General features: G+C 44.5%; 1 protein-coding gene across 1 annotated transcript; it reads right to left on the bottom strand.

Annotated features, from left to right (window-relative positions):
• Nucleotides 1-1,303: 1,303 nt before the first annotated feature.
• LOC135505176 (uncharacterized) lies at nt 1,304-11,604 on the bottom strand. Its single transcript, XM_064924323.1, has 6 exons — nt 11,548-11,604; nt 9,894-9,956; nt 8,778-9,475; nt 7,295-7,475; nt 7,042-7,171; nt 1,304-6,842 (listed from the first exon to the last, which is right to left on the bottom strand). The coding sequence occupies exons 1-6, from the start codon at nt 11,558-11,560 to the stop codon at nt 6,182-6,184; spliced, it is 1,746 nt and encodes a 581-aa protein (XP_064780395.1). The 5' UTR covers nt 11,561-11,604; the 3' UTR covers nt 1,304-6,181.
• Nucleotides 11,605-11,695: the final 91 nt, after the last annotated feature.

The following is an 11,695-nucleotide window of genomic DNA, read 5'->3' as shown; positions in this document are numbered from 1 at the left end:
TAGCAAAGGTGTCAGCTAGAGATGACATGAAGGACCTCGCAGGGATTTATAGTCTTGCATGATGTCTACTTTGATGTTAATTAGCACTTTCGAATCAGAGCCGAATATACTGATAAAAGTCAACCTTGTCCAAAAGAGATTTGCATGGTTATCAAAACGACTCGCCAGAGTAAGCCTACATGAAACACAGCCCTTATTCTAGGCGTTTCTAAAATCCCCTTTGGGAAAAACGAATGGTGGAAAAGGGATTGGAACCATTTCCCTGTTTGACTGACAGTTTTATGGGGCTTTATAGGCCCTTGGCTAGTTGGTTGACTTGACCGATTTACATTCGGCTGAATGAGCAAGGTGTTTTGCTAATCCTTGTACGTGAGGATTTCTTACTGGGTAGTTCTTTAGAATGCAGGATGATTTGTAGATCAGTGGTTCTGCACAGCACCTTGCTCAAACCATTTAAAATGTCCTTATTCTTTTGTGTTTTGAAAAAAAAGGTTCAGGCGAATAATACTCTGATCTTTGTCTGATCGCTCCCAACCCATAAGAATCCCCACCCAGTTTACGTTAAAATGGTGGAAACACTCTACGGGCGAATAACTCCCCCCTACTGCAAGCAGTGAGGACAGCAGGAAAAAAGTGATCCATGATCCTGCCTGTCCAGATGGGAGGAAGGTTCATCTCAGGGGTTAAATACTTTTCAGATTTCTGCAGCATCTGTTTATCTAACTTGAGGTTTAGCCTCTATAGTCCAATGTGTGTGTGTTTGATACAGCCAGAGGCTGACTGTTAGTAGCCATAAAACTATCTGGTTGTCTTTAGTTTATAGATATTAAACATTCCACATTTTCTTTAGATGTACATGTGTTCTTTTAGATGAGGTGAACAAGCAATTAACCCTCCCAATTTTACTTTTGCTGTTCTAAAATGGATGTACAGCCTTCGAACAGCTATGATTGAAGCTTAGGCTCGCAGGCAGTTTTTGGCCTAGCATGCTGTTGGATTTCTTGATTTTAAGTGTGTAATAAGCCCAACATTTCTAACCATCAAGAGGATAATCTAGCTAATTAGACAGGCATGTCAGTCTGTTAACGCTTCTTCAAACGCAGAACCAGATTGAAACTAAGACCATCTCAAGCCTGTTGTTACGCACAATAACCTGTTGATGGTTGGAATTAAACACATGCTACATCGGACAAGTCTGAAATTTGGTTGAATGCAGCACGTGTATAACTACAATCAAGTGGGACATTACTGAGTTTCCTAGTTCGGACTAGCACGTGAGCAAAGTCAGAGACATGTTCAAGTCTTGTGTGGGAGCAACGTTTTATTTATAATTGTAAACAAAACAGAAGTAACCAAGAGCTAAAAAGTATAAAGACATGTCTATGTGAAACGAAACATTTACCAAACAACATCAATTTACAGAGTAGAAAGTCTGCCCTAGGCTCTACACATATATTCTGCCTCAATGGCAATGTTCATGCTAAAATGGGTTATATCCATCTAGTCCGCCATCTCTCTCTACGTGTGAGGCAGAGCTGCTCGCTTCCTAAAATCTCTCTGAATTTACTATAACACCCAACTGCCAAAACAGTGAGAGAGACATCAACGAGCTTCAGCAACTCTATAGAAAAGGATTCTCAAACCCCACTGCATGTGCAGGATTTTGTTGCATCCCTGCTCGAACACCCCTGATTCTACTAATTGTCTGTTCATCAAGACCTTAGACCTTGATTATCTGAATCAAGTGTTAGCAGTAGCTCTTCAGGACCAGAGTAGGAGAACCCTGATCTAGGCATGGCTCTCTCAAAACAAAGGAATCACCATGCTTTGGAAAATTACAACTTTAATATAAAGTTGTCCCAATAGTCCATATTATAGTCCATATTACAGTAATTTACAATTTAGTCAATGTGTTCCAAGGCACTTAAACTCTTTTGCCTCTTATATCCTTCTTCCATTTCTCTGTCCTCACATCACGGAGTGCTCAGTCCACTTCCAAAATCAACACTTGGCCCCTATACCCCCTAGGTATAATAATGGCATCGGAGGGGATGGCTGCCGTTTTACAGGCTCCTAAACCAATTGTGCTATTTTGTGGGGGTTTTCACATTGTAACTTATTTTGTACATAATGTTGCTGCTACTGTCTCTTATGACCGAAAAGAGCTTCTGGAAATCAGAAAAGCAATTACTCACCTCGAACTGGACAAAGATATTTTCTTTAATGAGTCCGAAGTGAAGGATGTACTGCTTCGCCGAGACCAGGTCCAAATCCCTGTCATTCGCGTAAAGAAAAGACGGAAATATAGGGGGTGGAGATCGGTTCTATATATAACTACAGTTAGATAGCAAATGCTCCGTTTTTTCCCAAAATTTTATTTGTGTAGGAGAAATCGCTCTGTTTTGTTCATCACGTTTGGCTAAGAAAAAACCCCGAAAATTCAGTCATTACAACACCAAACTTTTTTCCAAATTAACTCCATAATATCGACAGAATCAATCCTCAAGGTGTTTTTCACATATCTATTCGACGATAAATCATTTGTGGCAGTTGCCTTTCTCCTCTGAACCTCATGGAAAAGTGGACGCGCAATAATTTCGACGGAGGACCCCAAGCGGACATCTGGTAAATGTAGTCTCTTATGGTCAATCTTCCAATGATATGCCTACAAATACGTCACAATGCTGCAGACACCTTGGGGAAACGACAGAAAGTGTAGGCTCATTCCTGGCGCATTCACAGCCATATAAGGAGACATTGGAACACAGCGCATTCAAAATCTGGGGCATTTCCTGTATGAAATTTCATCTTGGTTTCGCCTGTAGCATTAGTTCTGGGGCACTCACAGACAATATCTTTGCAGTTTTGGAAATGTCAGAGTGTTTTCTTTCCAAAGCTGTCAATTATATGCATAGTCGAGCATCTTTTCGTGACAAAATATCTTGTTTAAAACGGGAACTTTTTTTCCCAAAAATTTAAAGAGCGCCCCCTATATCGAAGAAGTTAAGGAGCGGGACACTTATCCAGACGCTTATAAGAAATCCTGCTATGCCATCAGACAAATTATTAAAAATAGGCAAAGCGTCAATACAGGACTAAGAATGAATCCTACTACACCGTTTCTGACGCTCGTCGGCTGTAGCAGGGCTTGCAAACTATCGGACTACAAAGGGAAACCCAGCCACGAACTGCCCAGTGATGCGAGCCTACCAGACGAGCTAAATACCTTTAATTTGGTCATTAGTATTTTATTAGGATCCCCATTAGCTGTTGCAAAAGCAGCAGCTACTCTTCCTGGGGTCCACACAAAACATAATACAGAATGGCATAATACAGAACATCAATAGAAAACAGCAGCTCAAGGACAGAACTACATACATATTTTTTAAAGACACACGTAGCCTACATATCAATGCATACACACAAACTATCTAGGTCAAATAGGGGAGAGGCGTTGTGCCGCAAGGTGTTGCTTTATCTGTTTTTTGAAACCAGATATGATGTCTATTTGAGCAATATAAGATGGAAGGAAGTTCCATACAATAAGGGCTCTATATAATATTGGATGTTTTCTTGAGGTTTTTTTGGGGACTGTGAAAAGACCTCTGGTGGCATGTCTGGTGGGATAAGTGTGTGTGTGTCAGAACGATGTGTAAGTTGACAATGCAAACAATTTGGGATTTCAACACATTAATGTTTATTATAAACATTAATGTGTAAGTGATGCAGTCAGTCTCTCCTCAACTCTTAACTAAGAGAGACTGGCATCAATAGTATTTCAGCCCTCTAAATACAATGAAGAGCAAAACGTGCCACTCTGTTCTGGACCTGCCGAAGCTTAACTAGGTCTTTTCTTGCAGCACTGACCACGACGGGACAATAATCAAGATTAGACAAAACTAGAGCCTGCAGGACTAGCTTTTTGGAGTGTGGTGTCAAAAAAGCAGAGCGTCTTTATTTTACGGCTAGACCTCTTCCCATCTTTACAACCATTGAATCTATATTTTTTGACCATGACAGTTTACAATCTAAGGTAACGGCAAGTAATTTAGTCTCCTAAGCTTGTTCAACAGCCACACCATTCATTACCAGATTCAGCTGAGGTCTAGCACTTAAGGAATTATTTGTATCAAATACAATGCTCTTAGTTTTAGAGATGTTCAGGACCAGTTTATTACTGGCCACCCATTACAAAACATACTGCAACTCTTTGTTAATGGTTTCAGTGACTTCATTAGCTGTGGTTGCTGATGTGTATAAGGTTGAATCATCAGCATACATGGACACACATGCTTTGTTTAATGCCAGTGGCAGGTCATTGGTAAAAATAGAAAAGAGTGGAGGGCCTAGAGAGCTGCCCTGCGGTACACCACACGCTCGCTTCGAGGCAAGCAACACTGAAGCATGCATGAGAGGACCAGCTGTTCCAGACGACTGTGTGATCACACTCTCTGTAGCCGATGTGAGCAAGATCTTTAAGACAGGACAACATTCACATATTACCAGGACGTGTACTCAGAGTATGCGCGGACCAACTGGCAAGTGTTTTCACTGACATTTTCAACCTCTCCCTGACCAAGTCTGTAATACCTGCATGTTTCAAGCAGACCAGCATAGTCCCGGTGTCCAAGAAAGCGAAGGTAACCTGCCTAAATGACTACTGCCCTGTAGCACTCACGTCAGTAGCCATGCAGAGCTTGGAAAGTCTGGTCATGGCTCACATCAACACCATAATCCTGTAAACCCTAGATCCACTCCAATTCGCATACCACCCCAACAGATCCACAGATGACGCAATCTCAATAGCATTCCACGCTGCCCTTTCCCACCTGAACAAAATTAACTCCTGTGAGAATGCTGTTCATTGACTACAGCTCAGAGTTCAACACCATAGTGCCCACAAAGCTCATCACTAAGCTGAGGACCCTGGGACTAAACACCTCCCTCTGCAACTGGATCCTGGACAACAACACATTACCACACTGATCCTCAACACGGGGTGCGTGCTCGGTCCCTCCTGTACTCCCTGTTCACCCATGACTGCGTGACCAAGCACGACTCCAACACTATCATTAAGTTTGCTGACGACACAACAGTGGTAGGCCTGATCACCGACAACGATGAGACAGCCTATAGGGAGATCAGAGGCCTGGCAGTGTGGTGCCAGGACAACAACCTCTACTTCAACATGATCAAGACAAAAAGGAGCTGATCGTGGACTACAGGAAAATAATGTCCGAACACACCCCCATTCACATCGACATGCCGTATTGGAGCGGGTCGAGAGTTTGAAGTCCCTTGGTGTCTACATCACTGGCAAACTATCATGGTCCAACCACACCAAGACAGTCGTGAAGAGGGCACGACAACACCTTTTCCCCCTCAGGAGACTGAAAATACTTGGCATGGGTCCCATTATCCTCAAAAAGTCCTAGAGCTGCACCATCGAGAGCATCCTGACCGGTTGCATCACCGCCTGGCATGGCAACTGCTTGGCATCCAACCGTAAGGCGCTACAGAGGGTAGTATGTACGGCCCAGTACATCACTGGGGCCAAGCTTCCTGCTATTCAGGACCTCAATACGAGGCGGTGTCAGAGGAAGGACCCAAAAAAATTGTCAAAGACTCCAGTCTTCCAAGTCATAGACTGTTCTCTCTGCTACCACACAGCAAGCCGTACCGGAGCACCAAGTCTAGGTCCAAAAGGCTCCGTAACAGCTTCTACCCCAAGCAATAAGACTGCTGACCAATTAACCAAATGACCAACCGGACTACTTACATTGACCCCCCCCCTTGACTAACCTGTACCCCCGCACATTGACCCAGTGCTGGTACCCCTGTATATAGCATTGTTATTGTTATTTTATTGTTACATTTCATATTTTTGTTTATTTTGTAAATATTTTCTTAACTCTTTCTTGAACTGCATTGTTGGTTAAGGGCCTGTAAGTAAGCATTTCAAGGTAAGGTCTACTACACCTGTTGTATTCGGCGCATGTGACAAATCAAATTTGATTTGCTATACCTATCCAATTGCTTTCACCTATCCAATCCCCTCATATCAATGCCTACACAAGTGTAGGAGCCAGAAACTGTTTCTGGAACAAGGCTATGTTTCTGTTGGCGCAACTGTTGGGGTTTCCTTTCTGCTGGAGTTTGCAGCTACACATTCTGTAACTTTTCAATTTGTTTGTGTACATCCAGCTGCAGAGTTTCCTTCTGTGTTGCCAGCAGTTCTCTTTTTGGCCATCTTTGCATTCCCCTCTTCCTCGGTATCCATGGCAACGTGTGGGGAGGGGTTTAGCTTAACCTTCTTACCCCTCCCCTTCTCCTGAGCCGCTTCCTGTTTCCTGCCTGAGGCCCCTGAAGCGGCTCTCTTCCTGTAAGATCCCCTGGGGCCACGCTGGACGCCTCGACCCTTCTGATGTTTCAGTGGTTCCTTAGGGAGCTGGGTGTCTGTCTGGGTCTCGTTCTGGGTCTCTTGGCAGCACCGCAGGGGCTTGTTGTGGGGCTGGGCTATCACATAGAGACGTTTCAAGGGGGGTTGGGAGGCGAATGGGCCCAGGGGCGTCGGATTGGTGATAACAGGGGGGGTGACGAGGGACACGGACGTCTGAAGGGCCGGAGAAGGCCTAGTTTTGACAGCCGTCCTAGTGGGAGTTTGGTGTGAAGGCATGGTGTTCACTAGACAGGCGATTAGCTGCACCTGGTAGTCAATGAGGGTAGAGATGATGTCGAAGGTGGCGTCCATCACGCCCGTGCTCATACCGTGGGTCACGTTGTCCATCAGACGACTGTTAGCTGGGTCCCTGAAACACAGTCTCATCTCCTCTAGCTGGGCTCTGAGAGGATTGGGGGAGGAGTGAGGGGACTAATTAACAAACTGACAAATAGGAAAAGATTAAACAATGACAGATAGGAAAATTATCTATCTATGGGACATATTCAGAAGTTAAGATGCTTTGAAATACCAGTAGTAACTGGCATTGATGAATGGATAACCTTGGACCCAACATAAAGTATACGTCTATGAGAGCTTACTTGGTATCGATGATCTTGGACCAGTGCTGCACAGGGTTGGTCTCCTCTATGAGCTGCTCGGCCATATTGGTGAAGTTGAGGTGTTTGATAGCTAGGGACTTCATGTCACTACACAGCATTGTGGTGTCACCTGAAGGAACACACACAACACACACGTTACAGAAGTTGAGGTAATCGTTTTAGGTAGCTAGGGACTTGCCACTACCCAGCGTTCTTGTGTCACCTGGAGAAAATCTCTCTCTCCCTCTCTTACCCTCGGTGAGCCTGGAGAAGGCACTGGTGATATAGGCAGGGATCTCGACGGGGGGGATTCCAGCCTTAATCAGGTTTTTCACCAATCTGTTCTTGCTGTCTCGGTCTGCAGGGTTCTTCCCAGTGTACATCAGCAACGTTCTCACTGACATCTTCTCTGGCGCACCCATCCTCCTCAGCACCTATCAATCAATGGGTAAATATCAATCATTTCAATGACCATTGAACAGTCCCAGATCCCAAAGTGTACCTTTAAATTAAATTGAAAACAATATATACTGAACAAAAATATAAAACACAACATGTAAAGTGTTGGTCCCATATTTCCATGAGCTGAAATAAAAGATCCCAAAAATGTTCCATACGCACAAAAAGCTCATTTCTCTCAAATGTTGTGCACAAATTTCTCCTTTGCCAAGATAATCTATCCACCTGACAGGTGTGGCATATCAAGAAACTGATTAAACAGTATGATCATTACACAGGTGCGCCTTGTGCTGGGGACCACAAAAAGGCCACTAAAATGTGCAGTTTTGTCGCACAATACCACAGATATCTCAAGTTTTGAGGGAGCGTGCAATTGGCATGCTGACTGCAGGAATGTCCACCAGAGCTGTTGCACTGAGAATTTAATGTTAATTTCTCTACCATACGCTGCCTCCAATACCGTTTTAGATAATTTGGCAGTACGTCTAACCGGCCTCACAACCGTAGACCACATGTGGAGCCCAGGACCCCCACGTCCGGCTTCTTCACCTGCAGGATCGTCTGAGACCAGCCACCAGGACAGCTGATGAACCTGAGGAGTATTTCTGTATGTAATAAAGCCCCTTTGTGTGGAAAATCCTATTCTGATTGGCTGGGCCGAGCTCCCCAGTGGGTGGGCCTATGCCCTCCCAGGCCCATCCATGGCTGAGCCCCTGCCCAGTCATGTGAAATCCATTGATTAGGGCCTAATCAATTTATTTCAATGGACTGATTTCCTTACATGAACTGTAACTTTATAAAAACTTTTTTGCCCTTTTTCTCCCCAATTTCGTAATATCCAATTGGTAGTTGCAGTCTTGTCCCATCTCTGCAACTCTCATATGGACTTGGAAGAGGCGAAGGTCCAGTCAGTCTCCTCTGAAACACGACCCTGCCAAGCCACACTGCTTCTTGACACAATACTCGCTTCACCCGGAAGCCAGGAAACACCGTACAACTGGCGACTGTGCCAGCGTGCATGCGCCTGGCCCGCCACAGGAGTCGCTAGAGCGCAGGCCAGACCCTCTCCTAACCCGGACAACGCTGGGCCAATTGTGTGCCAACTTATGGGTGGCGGCCGGCTGCAACACAGCCCAGGATCGAACCCGGTCTGTAGTGACGCCTCAAGCACGGCACTGCAGTGCCTTAGACCACTGCACCACTTGGGAGGCCTAAGTTGTTGAAATTGTTGCATGTTGCGTTTATATTTTTGTTCAGTATATGATATTTACTATTACCTCTTCTTTGTGGACCAGGTATGGCTGCGGTGCAGGTCTCACATCTCCGTGTTGCAGCATAGACATCACCTCTGCCACGACAGTAGGGGTCTGAGTCTGGGCATCAGCCTTGGTTGGGGCTGCATCCATGGCTGTCAGAGGCTTGGGTTGGAAGTGAACCATCTTCCTAGTCTGCCTTGGAGCATGAGGAGGGTCTGTTCTCCCTACCTCAGGATGGACTTGGGCTTTGACACTGGCTACAATCTGGGATTGAACTGTGACCCCAGTTGGAGTCTTGATCTGGGACTGTCCTGACACTATAAGTGGGTCTATTTTCCCAGCTATAGTTTGGGGTTGAATTGTGATCCTGGCTGTAGTTTGGGGTTGAGTCGTGATCCTGGCTGTAGTTTGGGGTTGGGTCCTGACCCCAGCAGCATTCTGGGGCTGAGCTAGTACATAAATGTGTTTCCTAGGGCCTGGTACCTGGGTTTGCGTCGAGCCCCCAGCAGAGAAAGGTTGGGATACAATAAAGATGCGTTTTGTGGATGGGACTGGAGTCCGGGTTCGGGTTGCATCTGCAGTGGGAGTCCGAATCTGGATTTGTGGCTCTTTAGGAGCCCGCCGGGGCATGGGTACTACGTAGATGCGCTTCTTGGGGACACCGACTGATGTTTGAGATTGGGTCACGACCACAACTGGAGTCGAGGCCTGGGAAGTCCCTGGCAGTTTGGGGGGGGAAGTAAAAGCATTTAAATCCACAGTAACTGTTGTTTTCTGACATGTACTTTGCAATTTGATATGTTTGTTAACATGTATTCAGCCAGCACCTCCAAGTTCATGCTAAATGATCTGCCTTTTCTCTAGTCACAAAAATACAAGCCGAGAGAACCATATACCTACCGGCACTAATAAAGTTATTCCCTGTGGACATTTGTATCATATTTCGAGTGGTTGAAGAACTAACCGCTCAGACAACTGGTAGAGTAAGTTCAAATGTAATTTTATTCAACATTTTGGCTTCTAAGGAAAACTTTGACAATTTTGCAGGGAGAAGTTTCAGACTTTTACGTCAAGCATTGGTATACAAGTCTGATTAATATGGCAACCTTAAATTCATGCTTCAGACCATGTACATACCTGCATATCTCTCTGCCTTCTTGGCCAGATGGATCATATCCTTCCCCTCAGGAGTTCTGTTCCCTGCAATTCAATTAGAGAAGTCCTTGGTCACCAGCAAAGCAGGGTTTCTTATCAATCCTGGTCTTGGAGATGTGAACACATTTCATTATTTTCCAGTACGAACACATTAAATCAGCCAATCAAGGACTGGATGATTAGTTGATACTAGTTTGTCAGGTCAGGTGTGTTATTGGCAGTGCACAGCTAAAATGTAAATGTGCAACCCTTGTGGGTTCCTAGAACGATGGAAGCGTTGCAAGTCAATGCACACACCTAATCACCACCACACACCTAATCACACCTAATCACCACCAATGCACACACCTAATCACCACCACACTCCCCTGTCGCATTCAAAACAACTGGGAACTCTGAATTCCCAGACTTACGTGCGTTCAAAACAACTGGGAACTGGGGGGGGAATGAGCTCTGACTGGTGAAATGGTTTTTGAACAGTCTCCCAAGTCAGAAACTCTGGCATCTTTCTAGAACTGACTTTCTGACCTGAAGATGACTGATGTCATGGTTTGACCTCATTTTTTCCAAGTTCACGTGCCGCGTTCAAAACAACTCCATGTCAAATTATGAAGTCTGATCTTCAGGTCTGAAAGTCAGCTCTCCAGAAAAAGGCCAGAGCTCCCGAGTTTGAATTCTGAGTAGGATGACCATTCAAATCAATTTTTCCCAGTTAAAGCCCGTTTTTTTTTAGTTCCCAGTTGTTTTGAAAGCGGCATCCTTTTATTTCTCCTGCGGTATCCTTTTATTCCTCCTCCTGCTGTCTGTGACAGTCCAGACATATCAAAGATTGTTATAACTAACCCAAGATAGACCACAGCCTGTCGTTTCCAATGAGAGCAAATGAATCATAGTAGGTAGAACAAGCAAGGGGGTGGGCAGACCCAAGCACTAGCCAGTGAGATCTTATGGGCGCATTCTAGAATTATTTGCATATTTCCGTTATGGAACGCCTACCCTATGACGTGCGCAATAACTCAATTCGCCCTTGCACTCCGAAATTCGCCTTTAAACTCCGAGTCTACAAAACTTTGTCAACTCTGTTCGTAACAGATTTTAGTTTTGGGAACAGAAAACTGTAATGATATCTAATGCTTAATTGATGAGAAAATTATCTGAATGTCAGCCAAAATCCATCTCACTCCATCTCCTCCCACTGTCGGCCACTGGGCTTCCTTTCATCACCATGTGGAAACGCCAACCGGATGCTTAGGATTTATACATCCGGTGAAACATCTGGATCATTGTTCAAGCTGTGATATCATCATCATACCCAACCAGATAGCTAATTAGCTACAACATCATGCTGATAGGCAATAACTAGCGTACAGCTAACACATAAATGCATGCATTTGAAATGGAAACAGTCACAAACTCGTTAATTTTCAGATTGGCTAGCAAAGCAAACATCACAAACTAGCTATCGTTTGTTAGCTAGCTAGTTAGCTACTTTGCTAGTACAACAGTTAGCTAACATTACAGTCTGAGTTTACTAGTTAACAAACACCTTGTGAAATGTTAATATTTACTAAATAATATCCATGCACTTCCAATCGCTAGTATGTTTATGCGAGGGTGAAATAATTTAGCAAGCTACCTGAGGGCTCCATGTTGATGATGCGCTATAAGATAACGTTGATGTGCGGCCAAAAATATCTGCTGTCTGATTGGTTTGACGCTGAAAATAATAGTGCACAGTGATTGGCTTGAATCTACAACGACCCAATAATATCTCTGCAAAGTGA

The sequence above is a fragment of the Oncorhynchus masou genome, chromosome 18 (assembly GCF_036934945.1).
Source record: "Oncorhynchus masou masou isolate Uvic2021 chromosome 18, UVic_Omas_1.1, whole genome shotgun sequence".
Taxonomy (NCBI): domain Eukaryota; kingdom Metazoa; phylum Chordata; class Actinopteri; order Salmoniformes; family Salmonidae; genus Oncorhynchus; species Oncorhynchus masou.
The sequence above is the reverse complement of the archived record's forward strand: the minus strand, read 5'-3'. Positions and strand labels throughout refer to the sequence as shown.